The sequence below is a fragment of the Theobroma cacao genome, chromosome 4, assembly GCF_000208745.1.
Source record: "Theobroma cacao cultivar B97-61/B2 chromosome 4, Criollo_cocoa_genome_V2, whole genome shotgun sequence".
NCBI classification, from domain to species: domain Eukaryota; kingdom Viridiplantae; phylum Streptophyta; class Magnoliopsida; order Malvales; family Malvaceae; genus Theobroma; species Theobroma cacao.
The window spans coordinates 23,544,630-23,565,845 of NC_030853.1; the positions used below are offsets into that span (position 1 = coordinate 23,544,630).

Sequence of the window (21,216 nt, forward strand, 5' to 3'; positions counted from 1 at the left end):
GGGGGGGGGGGTTGCTTGCACCCAATTCTGAGGACGCATGCGTCTTTTTGACTGGATAGCTATCCAATCTGCTACTTGACTGGCAGTTGTTGAAGTCAAAAGAAGTTTGGATTTTCTGATCGCTATCTCAAACTTCACAACATCTCCCAAAACTGGGAGGTGCCTCTACTTAATTTCCCTTCAGCTCTTTAGTGTCTCCTTAGAAAGAACCTGTTAATCAGTTTAAGAATCACTTGTTTATAAGCATTTTCCTTTGCTAAAAGAGCTCACCCTCCTCAATGCCTCTGCCTCAGCTAGGAGAGCTGAATCAGCAAAAATATTCTTCCCTGACACCATCAAAAACTGCCCCAGAACTGTCACTTACTATGCCACAAATTCCATCTTCAATACTGTCCTGCTTGAAGGCTCCATCGAAATTGATTTTAAGCCAACCTTCAGGGGGGCCTTGCCATGCCTCTGAATCCTTATAAGCCTTTTTGTTCTCGTCTGTCAACATGCCAGAATCATTCTCCCCCACGTTTAAGAACTCCCAAGCAACTGCCCTCGCTCTGGCACAGTCCACAGATAAATCCAACGCAATAAAAAAATTAATAAATAAGCAATCAAAGGCTTGTGAGATTTGATTTACAGCATGAGGCTGTGTTTATTATATAAGAAGAGCATGGAGCAGTGAAAAATGTCAAAGTGGCTAAATCAAGGTCATGCGCAGAAATAATCATATCAAAACACAATGGCAAAAAGTTTTATTACCAATAGTCATGAAATAGTACATAGAGTGATTTTTTGTTATATGATGAGAAGAAATTGTGGTAGATTAATGTCTTCATTCTTTTTCTATATTCTGTTTAAATGGGCATTCTGATTTTTATATATGTTCTTACATGTGATGCATGTCTAATATATACATACATGCATACATTCATATATATAAACTGTGTTCAGTGAAAAATTTTCTATGTTAACTTAAAATAGTTGCCTCCACTGAATTTAAATCTTAGATCCGTACGTGCCTTAATCTATGTAATTGGATTTGATTGAATGGCACTCTCCATCACGATATTATGCCACTCTGCTACGATAAGATTCAATTACAAGAACAAATGCCCATATCAAAATGGTGCAGTAAAATGTTGAAACATGATATGTTTTGCAATGAAAAGAAATACTGAGAAGCAAATCCTCACCTCTTTAGTCTTACAGTTCCATTTTTATCCTACTATATCTGGATGGGAGAAGTGGTGTAGAGATAGGTAGACTTCGATGCTGGTTTCTTTCAATCATCACTTTTATTGTCGTAAATAGTCTAGCAGATGACTTCTTGGAGCAAGCTGAGTGTTAAAAGTTAAAATGAAAAGCCCAAAGATCATAAATGGATATATTCATAATTTTAATATATTATTTATTTAGTTAGGAGTCCTATTAGGAATTATAGATATAATAGAATTTTCTTTTTATTTTAATTTACTTGGACAACAAATAAGCCTAAATTTAGGAATTTACTTTTCTTATATTTCAAGAAAGTTTATGATAGAATAATTCCTTATTTAAATTTACGAGCATGTCAAGTAAAGTTAGGCTACTATAAACAGAACACTTAGACTTAATTATTAGATAATTTTTGAAATTATTGAATAACATTACATTCTTTTAAAATTTTGAGTTTAAGTTTTTGCATTTGAAACTTGATTATCAACCTTAAAGGCTCTGTCAAATATTAATATTTGTTGTCACACTAACTCACTACGTCAATTGGTAATAAAGCTGGAAAACTCACCCAATCTAATAGCAGGTGACCCAGTTATGATAAATGGTGGTTCTCATGACGAAGATCATGAAACTGAGACCTTGCGATTTGCAACGAAAGATCAAAGGGTGGCTTGAAAGCTTTGGAGCAATAAATGGATCTCAGATTCCAGCGTTTGGAACACTGCTTTGAAGAAATTGAAGATCGACTTGATGCTCTAGATGTAAGTATCAACAAAAACAAAAATGACGAAAGGCCACGTATCGGAGATGATGTAGCTCATAGGCAGTCTGTCGGCAGACTTGTTCCTACAAACGGATGGAGACAACAAGTCAACTTGAAAGATTTAGACCAAAATATGATTATTTGATAGAACCTGTGAAATACGCTAGACATGAAAAGAATGATTATGGTGATCCAAATACCAAAGATTTCATATTAAAGGTGGATATTGCTTGTTTTAGTGAGAGTCTAAATATTGAAAATTTTTTGGATTGGATTGTGAAAATAGACAAGTTTTTTTAATATATGGAGATTCAAAAGGTGAAACTTGTCGCATAAAGATTGAAAAGTGGAACTTCTGCATGGTGGGAAAGGTTGCAATCTAAAAGGAACCATGAAGGGAAAGCACCAATTAAAACCTGGTACAAGATGAAGCAGCTACTACAGAAGGATATCTCCAAAGGGAACAAATTCTTCTATTTATTGATTGTTCTGGAAAAGCATAAAGTTCCCCTCTAAGGTTTGGGCTTCCAACCTGACTTGACTTTAGCTTTCTGGTTCTGCAGCAAGAACTTCACTTTCTCACTTGGAGCAAATTCTGTCCGAGCAGCAACAAAAAGGAAGGAAATAAATCAAAAGGAAGTTATTTGGTGTTATAACAAATGAAGCATTGCCCGGCATGATGGCAGCAGTACCCGAGTATAAGCTACAGATTCATAGGAACATTTGGGTACAGTGAAGAACACCCTGACCTAATGAACTACTCTGCCTCTACAGCATTGCATAAAAGGAAAGCTAATGTCATAAGTTGATTAATATTTTCAAATTAGATATATATCGCAACTAAAGGGCTAAAAAAATATGCTCAACTCTGTATTTTTATGGTACAATCTACATCTAGAAGAGTGAAGGTGGTAGAAAAGGTAGAAAATGACAAATTCAAGAGTCAGCGGAGTGAGTGGGATAAAGAAGATAATGTAATTGTGTACATAGAATCAACTTAAATTATCAACTGAAACAAATTCATTATATAGGCTTAACGTTCATCAATTTGGATGCTGGCTATTTACCTTAATGCTGACACACCAAGTACAGTACTCAAACACGGTGACTGAATGAGATGTCCATTTCTCCTATTTTGGGGGACTTTCAGTTTGTTGCAAAATCGAAAGACAGCCTTGAAGTTGAAAGCGGATGTTCCATATAATGTACTCTTCAAAAAAATCCCATTACATCAAAACTTTTGATTTCCACCCAATTCTGCAAATAAAAGTGTTGAAGTTAGAACACAGAAACACAAAATTAGTTCTAATGAATATCGAAGGGTTGATATATTGGAAATCCTCCAAACTGATACTATTAAAGAGCTCCCTAAAGAGCAGGCTGATGATTAAACATTGTAGGTAGGCCAAACTCTGCATCCAGACATAAGATTGCACTCCTAATGTGTGTACTAATGCTAAATAATTGTTAAGGATATGGTTCAATGGAGATAGTCATCCATTTGTTTTAAAAAGCAAGAGGTGTAAAGTGTTTCATATTGCCTCAAACTCATTAAAATACCTGATAAGCCAGAAGGAATTAAAAAATGAAGGGCAACGGTGAATCTTGACAAATATCTGAATTTAGAGGGGTCACAACAACATTCTTATATGTGTATGTATTGGTGGCTTAGTCTGGAAATTGATTCCATTCAGCCTACTTCATTAAGGTTTCCAAATTAGGGAAAAGAAAAAGAAGGACCTGAAGGAAAAAATCTATAAACAAAAAGTCTCAGTTTTTACAGCTGGCAAGGATATTAGAACATCTGAATTAGTCCATTTGTTTTGAGTTAATGAAAACAGTCAAAATATGGGCCAGTCTGCATCAATAACTTTACGTGATTGAAAAAGTATTGTGAGTTGTTTTTTAAATAAGAAATAGCATGGGAAGTCCACAAGCTAATGCTCACCTCACAACTAGGAAGTATTTTCTTTGTAAAACCTGGACTCCTCCAGCTCAGGTAAATATGCTAAGGAAGAACAATAGTGCTACTGAAGCCACTCCTTGATATCTCTAATTGTTGTACCACTTGTTCTGCCCTTCCTCTGCTTCGGTATAGTCCAATCCAAAAAGAAAGGAAACAAAAGGAAAGAAGAAAAGTCAATACAAGAGTTTAGAACAGGAAATAATAGGAAATCAACAAAAGGGAAAATGAAGTCTAACTTAACCAGTTAATAAATTGCTGGAGCATCAACTATCCCCTATTTTGATGTTCCATGAGAGGGATCGCCTAAACCAGGAAGAAGGAAGTCTGGTACATTGCACCTGAAAAAGAACAGATTAATAACAAAACTGAAATCATATTTGAAATGAAAATGTAAATAGGAGATCGGACAAAGAGGGTTAAGTGCTTATACATACCTCACTTCAACATTGTTGAGATAACATAAATTTGCCACACCGGGATCAATCATCAGTCATTATTTTTAATTATGACTTCTGGAATGCGAGAAATCTTGAACCACTCAGGGCCACCCTCCTGGGCACATCTTCCACTTAATATGGGGCAATTGTGAATAAAAAGCCTCTTTAGTTGGGTGAGTTGTTGCATAGCTTGTGCGGACGGCAGACACATCAGTTTCTCACATTGGTGGATTTTCAAGGATTGAAGAGACGAGAGATTTCCCAACCAGTCCGGCAAGGCTTCTACTCCATCAAACGACCAGATCTCCAATCGCTTAAGAGCACTGAGGTGCTGAAGTTGTTCCGGCAGAGACCCCAATCTTTTCCATCCTAACAATAGCAAATAATCAAGGGAGGCAGGGAGACAACCGACGGAACTGAGACCTGGGAATTCATCCAACTCTTCACTGGAACTGAGACCTGGGAATTCATCCAACTCTTCGCTGAAACCACCGATAGTCAATACTTTCAAGTTGCTGAAGCGGCCTAGCCACCCTTTTGGAATTGTTCTCAATTTTGGACAAATGGTGATATTTAGAAAACGAACGGAAGGCAATTGCCTTATTTCTTCTTTATGAAGTTGCAGATTGAAGTTACCGACTATGTCCAATTGTTCAAGAGAAGTACAGGATCCCAACCCACGTGGCAGCCGTTTTAGGTCCTTACAATTCTTTAGAACTAATATTCTTAGAGAGGAGAGTGCATTTATGCTTCCAATTTTTGCCACAGTGCAATCACGTATTGACAAATTCTCAAGAGAAGTACAGTGTGAGATCCCTCTTGGTAGAGAATGTAATCCGCTGCACTTCTTCACCTCTAATTCCGTAAGAAATGAGAGCCGATTGACGCCTGGTATCTTTTTCAAACTAGGGCAATCTTGTATATTTATCGTTTTGAGACAAGTTGATGCAGATAGTCCGTCACCTATAAAAGTCAACCCCTCGCAAGAGTATATTTTAAGCGTTTGAAGAGATGGTAATCCGCCCATCATTGGAACCATCTCCAACTGGGGACAGCACCCAACAGTCAAATCTTCAAGGCAAGGAAATACTTCTATTGAGGTTGAGTCCCCCTCAGACGCCGAATTTAATCTGGTTGGATCCATCCATGTCTTCAAAGTTTCCATACCCTCTATGGTGAGTTCTTTCAGTACCGGAAACAATGCTCCCAAGACACCACGATTATAATAAGAATAAAATTCACCTCCAATGCACCTCACATTGTTCATATTTTTTATTGCAAGAATCTTGAGATTGCGCAATTTCCCGAGTCTTGGAAGACTTTCGCAATTCATGCAATTGAATAAATTCAATTCCACTAAATTGTCCAGCAAAAGTGAATCACTACCAGTACTATTAACACTGATGCTCCTCCAAATCCACGGAGGAAAGTTCTCACCCCTGAAATTCTTAATACTCAAACTTTTCAAACTTATCGGAGGCTCCAAGCCCTCCAACACTTGTTCATCATTGAACCTCAACACTTGTTCATCATTGAACCTCGTACTAGGTTCATAGCTCCTTTGGGAACTTAAGAGAAACTTCAACCAGTCCCGTAATTGCTCATTAGGATTTGAGGCTGTACTAATTTCATCCAAGTCATCCGTTAGTTCGTCCTGGCCGAAGCACTGATCACTGGAGTAAGACTGCAAGTCGTCCAACACTTCTGTATCATAGTTGAAGCTCTGATCACTGGAGTAAGACTGCAAGTCGTCCAACACTTCTCTATCATAGTTGAAGCTTCTATAGCTCCAGTTGGGATCTGATCTTATTGCCACTTCCTCATGATCGTCACAACTTTCTCTTTCTATGCTCCATTCGTATATCAACTTGTATATGTTTGTTTTCGCTTGCAAATTTGCTCCCCTGGCTTCTTCTCCGTCTTTAACATACTCGAGCTTGCATATCGTCAAATCTCCTCTAAGATGATTCAAACATCCCAGCTCCTTGATTTGGCATCCAATTTCCACGCCCACAACAAATAATGGCAACGTCCGAAGACTAGTTAGGCACCCGATCTGAACTGGCATAAGTTTTTCATCATTGAAATAAATATGTCTCAAGCTTACTAAGTTTCCCAGACCCTTCGGAAGCAGTTCCAGATGTCTACAATGCATGAATCTTAATGTTTGCAAATTGTACAGTCTGTCTATGGATTGGGGTAGTTCTTTTATGCTAGTTCCAGAAACATCCAAGTACCTCAAATGCTTGACTCTGCCAAGAAAAGTTGGCAGGTCATTGATCTTAGCATCACAAAAGTTTAGAATTCGTAAACTTTTGAAATCTCTCAACTCATCATTGAAGACATTGACTTTGGAAAACAAAGACCGCAATTTTCGAGCTACATCCTCTGAGATCCTTGGCACCAATGCCTCAACATGAGCAACATTCAAATGTCGAACATGATCAGAGATATCCGTAGTCAACTCAGAAGTCAATTCAGAAGCAATCAATTCTGATTGTGAAACAAATTGCGCAAGATCATGCACTACATCATGCATCTTGCAAGTTTGGATATTGCCACATGTATCCCTTTGCACATCTTGAAATAAAGAGTTCGATAGCAAGCCATTAAAAAACTTATCACCAACATCTTCCAACTCTGTAACACCTCCTTCTTCAGACCACATGATTTCTTCAAAAGACTGAAGAAAACCTTGAGCCATCCAAAGCTGAATCAATTGATCCTTTTCAATAACATGGCCTTTAGGAAAGATGGAACAATATGCAAAACATTGCTTCAAACAAAACGGTAAGTTGTCAAAACTCAACTTCAGTTTAGGTAAAACCTCATCGTTATTTCCTAGTCTTAAAACATCACTATTTTTAACCGTCAACCACTCTTCTTTTCTCCTTCTAAAACCCAGGGTCCCTCCTAAGACGCTTGCAAGTAGTGCCACACCTCCACATTTCTCTGCAATTTCCTTTCCGATATCTTCTAGATCTACACTTACCAAAGCTCCTCCGATCCTACATGCTCTTTCCTTGATAATTGACCAACATTCTTCCCTTGATAATTGCTCCAAGTTATGTCTATGATCAGGAGATGTCTCCACAATGGATGCTGTCCTGTGGCTACGAGTGGTTACAACAATAGCATTAGCTTTGTTTTTTTTTTGGAGGGACAATTCATTTGCATTATCATTAGTTTTTGACAAACGGTTCTTCAATTCACGCCACATTTGGTCATCTTCAATCCACACATCATCAAGAATTAGAAGAAAACTTTTGTCTTTCAACTCTTTTTGAAGGTTAGAAAGTATTGCATCAATGTTACTCATGCCACCAGCACTTCTGTCTAGAGATTCTAACATTCCTCCTAGAATCTTTTGGTGACTAAAATCATAAGAAACACACACCCAAATTACTACATCAAACATCTTCTTCTCTTTTACTTCCTTACACACCGTTCTAGCCAAGGTTGTCTTTCCAAGGCCTGGCATACCAACTATGGAAATGACAGAGATCTCATGTTGGTTGCTGAGGCTACTCAGCATGTTGACGATCTTTGAGACATCATATCGCCTCCCAATTATAGGTTCAGAATCGAGGATGGAGTCAGTCTCGTAGATGTCTTGGCTGAGTACAGTAATTCTGCCAACTGGTCTATTACGAAGTCCCAAAACAACTCCTTCGTTTTTTATTTTATCCAAAGATTCATTGATCTTTTCAACTTTATTGGCCATCAAGAAGTGAAATAAAACAGGGTTGGATAGAGAGAAGAAGTTGCACACCTGTTTCCACACGAAGCTGCACATAGGCTTATTTGTCACGATCTCTCTTCGTAGATCTTCATAAACAAGCTCATCCAAAACGTCATCAGCCTCGTAAGCCACTTCTCTAAGCTTCAGCAGCCATCTCCTAACAGCCCTTTGACTTCCTTGCTGGTCTTCTGCATCTTGCAATACATCCTGAATCATAGCCAATGAATCTTGAAGCCTTTTCAGTTCATCTTCAAAAGTCCATGCAATTTTGATTTGCTCAGAAGCAACTGAACTCAGGCCGGAAACTATTCCCTTCGCAACAACCATCGCAGCTTCAGCCATTTTTTCAATCGGTTTTAATCTCTAGGACTAGAATGTAGAGAAAGAAGCTGTTCTTGGAAGAAGAATTTATTTTGTTTTCTGCATCTAGTTAGGTAGGCGAATCTGCGTGCCTGATTTTCGCACATTCCACGGCCAATTGAAATGTACGTGGTCCCCTCAATTAAAGGTCACGTTCTTTTATGAACTTTGCTGGATTAAAATATACAACCCTTAAACGCTGTTTGGGTTGTTTCATTGAGTTTAAGGTGTTTTGCTTTTCGGTATGCACATGCGTCCCTTGAAGGTCGCGTATGGGTTGTTTTATTTGGAGGTCACGTTCTTTATGAACTTTATTGGATTAAAATATGCAACCCTTAAACGCGGTTTTGGTTGTTTCACTGTATTTAAGGGTTTTTGCTTTTCGGTATGCATATGCAGCCCTTGAAGGTCGCGTATGGGTTGTTTTATTTGGATTGTCAATAAATATTTGCCCAAATGAATTTGTCTTTGTTTGATTTTGTATGCCTATTTTGGTCTTTTTATTTTCTTTCCTTTTGTTCTTTTAGGAGCTTTTTCGGATTACTCCATTTTATTGACACATTTTGATAACTTTTGTTGTTTCATTTCCTCCAGAAGCTTCGGTCTTTTTCTTTCTGTTACCTTTTTTGTTTTTGTCCCTCATTCTTTTCCCTTTCTTTCCATGCTTGTCTCCGATTCTTTTTTATGTGTTCGGTTGGTCTAAGTTGTTTTTAGAATTGTGCCGTGCTATGGTTTTCTCAAGCTCATTTTCTTTATTTGGTTTTTTTCCTCATCCTTTCTTCTCATAATTTTCTCGTGATTTTTTTCTATATGTTTTAGATCTTTGTTTCTCATTGAGAAAATGGTTACAGTTTCCAAACATTGCTTGCATGAATTTTTTTTTTTTCCTCGGTTGAGAGTTTCTAAAAATAAAATACTATAGATGTATCTGATTACTTCTATGATTTAGATAGTAAATTGGGGTTTCATTAATTATAACAAGTTGGGGTTAAATTATTTGTCTTTTTCTAACATTTAATTCGTTTTTTTAAAGTGATTGTGTACTTTACTTTCTATTGAAGGTTGGAAAAGTCAGGAACCATTTAGGGTAAAGTGACATCTTTGGATTTATTAATTAATTTTTTTATTATTGATTTATGTATTTAGTTTTATATTTATATTATTTCACTGTGACTGTTTAGTTTAATTATATTATTTTTACTTTTGTTTTCATTATATTTAATATTTTATTCTATTTGTCTTTTGTCTTATGTATTAATAGTGGTCAAGATTTGTGTGCTTACTATTATGAAATATTGGTTTGTTTTGTTCCTTCATTGTTTAAACAATGTTGGTTGGAGATTATTTGCAATAAAAATTAATATTTTCGTCTCAATTTTCACTTTTCTTAAGTTCAGCCATTGAACATGCTAAATGCTTTGTTCTTGCACTTTATATTCTCACTTTTTTTTAATTTTGTTTAATATATTATTTAATTTGCCCTTTGCATTATGTTTTGTTCTATTTTAAAACTTGAGGTAATAGTTTTGTTTTTACTATTGACATCATTGTCTTATATTGTTATATATTAAATTGTTTGCATAGGATTTAGTTTAAAATTTAAGTATATTACATGTATCATTCCTTATATTCAATAAATGTTGATATTGTGTTTACCTATTATTAGTTTTTGTATTGTGCTATTTTCTAATTTGAAAATTTCAAAAGAATAATTTTTTCTTCAATGGTTAATGTACAATGATCTCTTATACACTAATTTTTTCTTCAATGGTTAATGTACAATGATCTCTTATACACTTTTAATTTTTTTTATATTTATTTCTCTTTATAATTATTTATATTATAATTGCACGAATTTTCACAAACTGAATTGAATAAAATTTGTTGCCTGATTGTTTTCTGTTCAAGTTTTTTTTTTTTGTGTTTATAATCATATTAATTTAAATTAATAAACTTGTTTTATGTTTTTATTTGCAATCTATTGTGCTGTTCTTGGTGAGATATCAAAATTGTCAATCCTTGCACAATAGTAAACTACTTCAACTTTTTTTCCTTTATGATATGACTTTCTTGCTTAATTTTTTTATTATCTTTCTAGTTTTTTTATTCCTCAAAAGAACAACAAAGAGCAGCCGCTCCAATGAAGCAGCAACATAGAACTCAACAAGAAAAAATCCCATCAGCATCAGAACAGCTGCAAAGCACAAAAAGGTAGAAGGATGCAAAAGAAACCATGCCCCAAGCAAACAGCCACCAGGAGAGACGATTCACCAAGATGCCAACCTTACACAAAAGAGCCAACAGGGAGGAAAAAGGCAGCGAAAATCATCTCACCCCAAACCCCCTTCACTCCCCACACTTCCGAAGAACTCCCTCCCGCGAGCAAAAAACCCTCATCCCCTTGGCCCCTCCCTTCAAGGCGTTCCCCAACAAAAGCCTCCCAACCCCCCCCGCCCCCCCCCAACCTGAAGATCCAAAATTGAGCCAACCTAGGGGCGGAGTTAAAATTTTAAGTTTGAGAGAATAAAAATAAAACATTTAATATTTAAGAAGATAAAATTATAAATTTTTAAAATTAAAAATAAAATTATAAATATTTAAAATAAAACAAAAAAATTTATAAATTTTTGAAACTTTGAGGGAGGGGGATCCTATTAATCCCTTGTCCCTCCGTTTCTAGCCAACTGTTAACTAATTTTCTACTCACGTAAGTACATATATCGTAAAAATAGTATAATGACAAATAAAGTATCGATCTCATAGATAATTATTTTAAACTTTTATCATGTATTAAAATTAACACAATTTAATTTTATCCAAATTATCAAAAAGCAAATAATTATTTAAACTAAAATTAACAAAATTAATTATCGAGAATAAAAATCAATGTAAAAATAAAATCTAATAAAAATCAATAGAAATAAGCCTAGGATTACAATATCTCTCATATTTCATCTAAATTTTACCTCTCTTCCTTAACTTATTTTAATGGGTTGAATTGCTAACCCAAAGTCTTCAATTATTTATAAATGTCTCCCGATTGTTCTTATAAAAATATATATATTTTAACCAAAACACTATATCCCTATGTGAATTTATCGCATCTCATTTTATGGTGAAACATGACCAACACATGAATCCAGATGTGTATAGCCCAATAAGCCCAAGCAAACCTCTTCAACATTCATCGTTACACATTCATCAATGTGGAAGCATACATAAACATCCATAGGAATACAATATCAACTCATGCATACCATCATACGTAACATTACACATATATGGAATTTTTCAATATATTAGTGCAATTGCAACATTTCATATATCATCAAAGTGCCATATCTCTAGTGCACCGTATTAATTACATGTCTCAACACCTTCGGGTGTCCATATGGACTCTTAAGCCACTTTACACATTTAACATAACATTCATAATGTAATATGCCCAAACAATTGGCTACATTATTGTATCATACTTATAATCCGTAAAATATGTTCATAATTTGCAAACATAAACATAACATAGATTGACTCGTCAAAGAAACATGACCCGACTCATTAGGCATAGAGAGCCTTCTAGACACTTACCAATGAGAAATGAACGGATCACGTCTCCATAACACTGGCTACTAGCAAGAGAGTGTCATCACTTATCTGCAACAAAAATAATGAAGAAGAATAACGTGTGAGTCATAAAAGGCTCCGTGAGTGGATACGGGGAAAGGGACAAGCCAAGGGATGAGAGTTTTTCGTAACCATGCAATTATAAATACATATGATTCATAAATCCTTCCACATTATCATGATGTTCATAAAACATAGCACTTAATCATCCTCTGAATAATATTGCATGGAAAACATTTTTGCATAATTCATTAGAAGCCATTTAATCTTGTTAACCTCTCTAAAATCACTTAAGTAGCCAATTCTGTAACAATTCTATCGATATATTTTGGAATGTATCGATACATGCAAGAAATCTATCAATACCCTTGGTAATGTATTGATACTTTTACCACAGAATCCAACTTTTTGAGCATTTTCTTGAATCTAACTTATTCATAAGTCTTTCTAGCATTAAGGGATCATTCTCTAAGCTAAGGTTCTATCTAACCAATCTAATATCACCACATTACAGTGTGAATAACATCATCAAGACTCATATAATCATAAACCAGGCATTTAAGCATAATTCATGAGGCAATACTCATTCAATCATTTCTCTAACTCATTAATCTCATTCGTCATAACGTTCTAACAATAAGTAGGTCTATCCCATTTCAACGAATAGTGGTTTAACCCCCACTATTTTGGGTTCCTAGCGCACTCCCGTGAACTGTACATCGACCTCATCCACGATCTATCGAGTGGTCTCACCCCACTTATGTGAGTAATGGACAAAGTCCTAACTACCATCTAGTTCACCTTACGTAAACAATCATCAAAGTTGCGTGAGTAGCACTTTAGTCTCACCCACGATCATCATAAAATCTTTTAAGCTTAGGATCGTTCTCATCCTTAGCTTGCATTTTGAACATATAACATTTCCATAAATCATCATCATACTTAGCCCATAGTGTATATGACTATCTTAACACATACATCTCATGGAATACATTTCATAACCTCATAAATCACTAACATGCTTAGCCCATATTGTACATGATGTATTAGCACATACATCTCAAGGCATACATGATATAATCTCATAAATGGAACTCATGCATCCAACATTCTTATCATACTAAATTGTATCTAACATGTGCATAATAACATTCATACATTAACCATAGTAATATCTTATACCCATACTAGCCCAAAGGCTAAAGTAATCGAGTGGACTACAAACATAAAAAAGGTTTGTCCCCTCTTGTTGAAAATTAATACATAGTAGCATATTTACATATATATAGTAGATTCATAAATAATTTCAAAATATTGTGTCACATATATCACAATCATTATCAAATCAAGTCATTTGAACATTTCCTCGAAAACTTCATAAAACCTTATAGTTCGAATCTTTTAACAAATCATTTATGAAAATAATTTTTCAACATACTTAAACAACTATTTTCATAAAACTCATGTTAACTGTACATATTAAAATACTTGAAGAGGTGTATCCACTCACTTAATTGGAAAGTCGATTCTTAGCTCCAATCATAACTCCGTTTCGGCGTTATCTGTGGAGTTTTTAAGTGTTCCGATCATACAACAATAATCACAATCATTTTCTTAAAATAAAAATCCCGTAATAATCATTCTAGGTACTTTCAAAACTACTTGTTTTTAGGTAAACTAATTTTCTAGCTAAAACCCGTACTTAGAAACCTATAAATCTTTCATCCTTACCTTAAATGAGCTTATATGCTTAAGAAAATCATAAAACCTTTAAACTTCAATCACCAATAGAAAATCTCGGCAATAAAACACTATTTAAGTTTTGAAAATCCAAGACCAAAATATTTAAAAGTTAAAAATGTCATCTTTTTCCATAGAAACCCAAAACTAGGCTTATAATTATAAAAATGGAGTTTGGAGTTAAAAATGAGTTGGAAGAGCATAAGAGTTGGGGTTTTACCTTGCAAATGCAATTGAGGGTTGTCAACCCTTGAAAAATGGGGTATATTTATAAGCTAGGGTGTAAAAAATATTTTTACCTTTTTTTTTTTTAAATCGATGAAATGTATCAATACATTGGCCCATGTATCGATATATTTGGTTCTAGAGAAAATGTATCGATACATTATGAATATATATCGATCCATATTCATAAAAAATCCTTTCTGGGTTAAATGTACCAATACATTATAAATATGTATCAATACATTTGATACAGAATGTTGTTTCTGAGGTAAATTGCCTATAAAAAACCTGCCCAACTTATTTACATTAAATACCATTTAAGTAAATGCCCTCTTTACTTGTTACTCTCCATTTATTTAAAATATTTATATAAACAAGCAAACAACCCCTAATTTGGATTCAATAAAAATATCAAAAAATCAAAATCTAAATTTTGGTTTTAAGAACAAAATCAAAAATATTCAACTGAAATTAAATTTGCAGCTCCCATTTGCCATAGCAAACGTACTCCAAAAATTATAAAAAAATCATTTTTGGTCATCTAAAATTCAAGGAAATCATTACTGCCATTTTTTATTCCCAAAAGATTGTTTTATAAAAATCACATATTTTAACCCCTCCAAACTTATAAAATTTTTCTGTTTCAAAAGTGACGGACAACTAAAAGTGTTAATGAATTCTTTTGAAGGTTAAAACTAAGTTTGATGTTCAAAATATGTAATCTATATGCTCACCTAAGGATTTTTCCTAACTCAAGGTGGGATTTCATAAAATTGAAATTAAAATAGATTCATTAAGTTCAGACTCTAATTTTGACTACATATGGCATATAAATATATCCTTATCCTATACACAAATCAATTAATATGATCTTATACTATTTCAATCTTAACCTACACTAAACTCCCTCTCCCTAAATTATGTTAGGTTTTTACATCAATTTAATTGGTATCTAAGTAATTAAAAGCATTAAGAATAAATTGAAATAAACAATTCAATTCCATTGAAAAAAAGCAAGAAAGAAATTAAAAATTCAGATTACATGTAAGTTCAATTGCAATTTTAGAAAAATAAATTAACTACTCATAATTGTAAAGATAAATAAAAATATGTAAAGTTTAACCATTAAGAGTAACAAGAAAAATAAAAGTTAAGGAAGATGACAAAATAAATATTTACAACCTTACTCTACAAGTTACAGCCTCAATTACTAGCTTATTCAATCTCTTAAGGTTGTCCTCCTAACTTCTCCCAAAGCACTCTTTAAACATACTAATAATCTTGACCCAAAATTCTCTAAATTAAACATAATTTAACCTAATGGCTCTAACTTTTGGGCTTAGAAGTTTTATGAGGTCTAAACATCAAATATCATCCTTCAAATTGTCATTCTAGTAGTATTATACTCAATCATTTTTTGACACGATTTTCTCTATCTTCAATGCATAACTGAACAAAGTGGTATTCATGAAAGTTGTAGTTCTATCTCTTAACTTTCTATTTACATAAGAATCGCATCATTTGGACATTTGGAGTGAGAGTTATGATCAAAACACTAAAATATGTACTAGTAGGATTCTAGGTCCTTAAAACTTTCTTTCCAAAATTAAGCCTTATTCTTTTAAATCCTACAAAAGCATAAAAACTAATGAATAACAGTCAAATTAAAGTAAATAAATAAAATATTAAAATAACTCAATAAAAATAAACTAATTAGAAAAGTAACTAAAAGTAACTAAATTTTAGTTAAAATTTAAATTCTTAGCTAACTTTTAAAAATAAAATGAAATTAAAATAATTCTATAAAATAAAATTATCACCAACCTGCTCCCCATCCCCTGTGGAAACAATCACCACCCTCATCCCCAAAAGCCCCCCTCCCCTCTTAATTCTACCACCAGAAACAGCCCAAAAGTCCATTCCATCATAGGAAAGCACAAAAACCTACAAAAAAGCAAAAAAATGTCGCAAAACACAAAAGCAACTTTAACTATAGGACAATATGAACTTCTTTTCTTGTATGCAGAAGAAGCCTCAAATTTTTGTAACCTGGCCATGATGCAAAAGTGCCAAAGTATTTTTTGTAATGCAATTATTCTAACAACTCCAAAGTTTGTTTTAAACAAATTGCACCAACAATCATGTATATATTTAATAGCATATAAACTTTCATCATTACACTACAAAATCTTATTATTTTATTAAATATAATAGACTTACCCGAGCACTACATGTCATGGATCCCACATCAATAAAAGATAGGGTGGGCATTAGGTATATAAATATAGGTCTTCCACTACCTATCAAGCATGTGTTTTGAGTTGGTAACGTCAGCCCATGATTTATAAGCTTATTTAAGTTCTGTTTTTAGAGTTTAAGGTCGTATAAAGTTGGGTTTAAGTTTCGGCCCATGACATTTTGTATCAAAGCATACTTGGATTTTCACTAATATGGAGCCCCTATGAGAGATACATAGAGTTTAAATTCATACAAGGTTAGGCTTAAATTCTGGCCCGTGACATTTGGTATCAAAGCAGATTCGGATCTTCACTGATGTGGGGCCCCCTTGAGAGATACAAGGGTCGAGATAAACTTGGACTAGTGTAAGAGTCCATCTCACATCAATAAGGGATGCATGGGTCTTACGAATATAAATATGGGCTTTCCACCACCTATCAAGCATGCTTTTGGGTTGAGAACATGGGGTTTGTCATAATGTGCGGGTCCAAGAACTCAACCGCTAGACATGAAAAACTAAAATTCGGTACTAATTTTGTTTATCCAGGTATGATTGGTCACTTATTAAATTTTTTCTATTCGACAAAGTCCTAAATTGATTTTAGGCCATCCAAAGAATAACAACCTGGTCTGTGAATTTTATAGTTGAGGTTCGGGAGTACGATTACGCATGAAAAAAGATTAGCACCCTTATGATACCCGTTCCATGAATGGTACCATTTATTCATATGTTATCCTATTTTAACCTTAATTTTTGATTTTATTCTTATGTTTCCTTAATCATTGCTTATTTATTTTATTCTTTATTTTATTAGCAACTTAAAAGTGTTTTATTCGATTTTACGGGTGTGACATGCACATGATGTAATTATAAAATGCACGACATAAAATCTAGATAATGCCAAACGAAAACCTTTTATTGAGAATACTTCTCAAATCCGCCTATCATACTGGTGAGATTTGTGGATACTCTTTCACCTAAGAAAATGCTCGAGAAACTAGTCTTCATAAGTTTAACAAGTAAATCCTATCATCGAGACAGTCATTTGTAAGTAAGTAAAAAATATTGTTTCATGAATGCAAACCCTAATACGAGCGAATGCCTTTTATTAAAGGTATTCTCCGAACTCTCCCATCATACTGGTGGGACTCCAAGGTGTCTTTTCACCTAGAAAATTTTCTGAAGAAAATCACCTTCAGAAGCTCCCTCGAAATATCTCATCATCGGGGCGTAGACTCGCAAGCACAATACATCTATATGCCATGATATTTAAATTATGAGATGACGGTGTTTAATATACTTATTAATTTCAATTATTTATTTTGTATATCTTCCTAACTAAATATATTATTATTTATTTTCTTTCTATATATTTTACCTATCTAAACCTAAATATTTAATTATTTCCTATTTATGATTTTCTGCACTTTTCTTTTTTACTCAATATTCTTACCCTAATATTATATAATTTTCTATATTTTTTTTCATCCTCTTATTTTAATCAGTCATATACTTATATATATTTTCAACAAAATATTGGGCCAACCAAATGCACTCATACCAAACCACATTCAAAGGAAAAAACCAACAAAATTAGGTCTTACCTTGTTTAAGCCTGGACTGGCTCAAAAGTGACTAAACTCTAAATGATCACACTAGCCCAGCAAAATGCACCATTTGGTGTGTTGAAATGCCTCTCAAATGATGTCGTTCAAGAACCTCCCTTTTGCTTTACAATAGTTGCAAAAACGGCACCATTTTAAGGTCTCAAAACCCTAGGTATTTAAGCCCTTTTTTTCTCTCTTCATTTCTCTTCTCCATTTTTTCTCTCTCTAAGTCAAATGGCAGCTCCTTCTTCTCTCTGTCCTTCAACTTTCCCTTTCTCTCTAACCCCTCACTGTTACTATCCTCCCAACGTCGTCACTACCTTTACTGCGGATCAAGCAAAATAAAATCCTTCCCTTTTTACTTCATCGAAAAATCCTTTTTTTACTCCGATCGAAAGAAAAAGAAATCACTTAAGCCCCAAAACAAATCAACTTTTCCTCTCTCACACTACCAGAACCCACTTCAAACCTTAACAAACGTCACAAACACAATAACCCCTTTTTCCACACCCGCGATCTCCTATTTTCTTCCTATATATATTTTGGTTTTTTAATTTGTGACCTTTTGATTTTCTTGTGGTTGCAGTTTAGCGTTGGTAGGACAGGAAAGTTAGGATTTTTTTTGGTTTTAGGGTTTTTTACTTTTAGGGTTTTTTTTAAGGTTTTTTTTAAATTCGGCTCTTTTAAAGTTTGTGAAAATCCGCCTCCCTCTAATTTAGGAAAAGGGCACCATTTTATAGTAGGCCTCTTGGGTGCTGGGGATGCAGCCACCTATACCCCTAGTATCGAGATGCATCTTGCTAGACGCAGATTTCTCACATCTAGTAGGGCACAATACAAATGCACCTTGCTGAGCTGGGCCTTGCTAACTTTCTACTGCTCTCTTTTTTTCAAAATTTTTCTATTTTCTCATTTTTATTTTGTGTTTTAGAATGTTCTTCAACTTAGTTGGTTTTAATTCTGGCTTATTAAATTTAATCATATTTTATTAGTTTGATCTCATTAACAGGCCCAAACTATTCATTTAGTCCAATGCCCTAAAGACAAAGCCTAAAATTTAAAACCCACTAAATATTGGATTTGATTTAAATAATCAATAAAATAAAATAACAATATAAAATAAAAGTATATATAAAAATCAAAAAACATAGTGTTTACATCCCATGATTTATAGATTTTTAGAATTTAAAATCGCATGAAATTCAACCAGTGCATTGGGTGGAGGCTTAACACTAGTAATGTGAAAAAACCATGGTGGGTGGGTGGAGTGGATTATCTATAACTTATATAATTTGAAGATCCAAAACTGGCTCTATATTTATCTACGTTTTTATTCTCATAAGCTACCACGTGGAAAGTTGTGACTTTTATAACATACTTAAAAGGAAGCTTGAGGCTTCTAGAGTTAACCGCGTAGAGGGCAGAGAGAGTGAAAGAGAAAAGATGTTGAAGCAAAGAGAGAGAAAGAAAGGGGTGCAAAGGGGTCAGAGTGAACCACGTGAAGGGCAAATAGAGAGAAAGAGAAAACATGTTGAAGCAAAAGAAAGGAGGTGCAAAGAGGTCCGTATGTTGCACACGGGTAATATTCTAGTTTTAACTAAAAGAAAGTGACAATAACTTTGAATCGATAGTTGCACGTGGACAATGATACGCGTACACAGATTGCCTACATAGCTAGTCTGAGCACGGATTTAGAAGACTCATACCATCATTTTGATAGTGTTTAAAGGAATATACCACTAAAAGAATATTGACTAAATGATCATGATTAAATCTAATTTATCAAATATACTCCCTTTGTTTCTTGTTCTAAACTAAACATTACTTTGAAATTTGATAAAATAATAAAAGACTAAGAGCCTATTTGACCTAGCTTTTTTTAGCTTAAAAAGTATTATGAAACTCTTATGAAAAATAATAACTTTTAAAATTAAGCTAAATATGTTTGATAAATTTACTTTTATAAGTTTTTTTTATATAAATAAGTTGTTTGACAAAATAATTTATATAAGTTCTAATGTCGATTAAAATTACCATAAAGGGTATTTAATAAATAATTTTCTATTAATCACAAATTCTTTTGTTCATAATGGAAAAAAATTAAATTTATTTTTTATTTATAAAAAGTTTAAAAAGTATTTTTGTATAACATAAAATTTATAATGAATAATAAATCATACAAAAATGAAAACGAATAATGTCGCAATTATTTTTAATAGATAAGGACATTTTTGAAACAAAAAAAAAACTCTCCTAAAAAAGAGACGTGTTTTTAAAAAAAATAAGAGAGAAAGCTCCTCGCTGGAGCTTTTTCTAAAGCTCTTTTTTTCAAAATTTTATTTTTTTAAAAAATGCTGCTTATTTTTTTAAGAGCTTCTCCAAATTCCTATTTGGCCTGGCTTTTACTTTTAAATGGTAGATAAGTTAAAAAAAATCAGACCAAACAAGCACTAAGTTTTAAAAATAAAATATATAATTTTGAGAAATTCAAAAAAAATAGACAAATATAATGGGACAGTGAAAATATTTTTTGTTTCCAAATCAAAAGTTTTATTTCCAACAAATTAGAACTTGTTCAACTTTCCAAATTTATTTAACAGAAGAAGATAAGTAAATTACACACATGATTCCCAAAGTTAGAACCCAGACATTTTGATCTCTATAATTCAAAAAGTATTTATTGATCCGTACATGTACACTTCCAACAATATCATAAAATGGTCTTTTATTAGTGTTTTCATTTAGTCTAATGTTAAGTGTCAATTGGCTGCATGCGTAGCATTTGACTCATTGATTGATACATGATTCTCTATTTAAAAAGTAAAATTCGAATCCCCTTCTCCTAATTATATAAAAAAAAATTGGCCACATGCTTGTAGCTGATGTGTATATTAATTGCTTAATGACTAAATACTCAAATAGATTCTTGAACTATATCAAAAAAGTCAATTAAATCTTTATATTTTTATTAATTCAATTAAACTCTTAAATTTTTATTTTGAGTCAAATAAATTTATTTCACTAACTATTCATTAACTTTAGTTAGTTAATATTACAGTTGACACTTTTATACTACGTGATAGGTTAACGTGTCGCTTTGATAATATTAAAGCCACGTAACATTAAATGTTGCTTACTAAATGTATTTACATTTTTGTCCAGCCATGTATTTAAAAATAATTGACTTAAAGATTTAAAACAAAAAGAAAATAAAAAAAATAATTGCTTTCTTCCCTATTATGTACTGTTAACTTAAGGATTTAAAACAAAAAAGTTAAAAAAAAAAAACTAATTACTTTCTTTCTTA

The 21,216-nt window shown here is 33.3% G+C and overlaps 1 protein-coding gene across 11 annotated transcripts; it reads right to left on the bottom strand.

Moving 5' to 3' along the window:
- On the bottom strand, nucleotides 1–8,475 carry LOC18602314 (putative disease resistance protein RGA3). 11 transcript variants are annotated; one of them, XM_018118743.1, is made up of 9 exons: nucleotides 4,832–8,475; nucleotides 4,370–4,795; nucleotides 4,177–4,273; nucleotides 3,918–4,053; nucleotides 3,037–3,226; nucleotides 2,386–2,564; nucleotides 1,775–2,052; nucleotides 1,185–1,328; nucleotides 1–548 (listed from the first exon to the last, which is right to left on the bottom strand). In XM_018118743.1, exons 1-2 carry the CDS (start codon nucleotides 8,454–8,456, stop codon nucleotides 4,422–4,424), a joined length of 3,999 nt encoding a protein of 1,332 aa, XP_017974232.1. In that variant the 5' UTR covers nucleotides 8,457–8,475; the 3' UTR covers nucleotides 1–548; nucleotides 1,185–1,328; nucleotides 1,775–2,052; nucleotides 2,386–2,564; nucleotides 3,037–3,226; nucleotides 3,918–4,053; nucleotides 4,177–4,273; nucleotides 4,370–4,421. The 11 variants fall into 11 exon arrangements, with proteins under 11 accessions (XP_017974232.1, XP_017974226.1, XP_017974223.1 ...); XM_018118737.1 differs by having other exon boundaries at nucleotides 2,502–2,564; nucleotides 4,370–8,475; XM_018118734.1 differs by having other exon boundaries at nucleotides 4,370–8,475.

Excerpts from the sequence above, each read along its gene's own strand:
- LOC18602314 (XM_007033611.2), bottom strand. The coding sequence starts at position 8,456 with ATGGCTGAAGCTGCGATGGTTGTTGCGAAGGGAATAGTTTCCGGCCTG.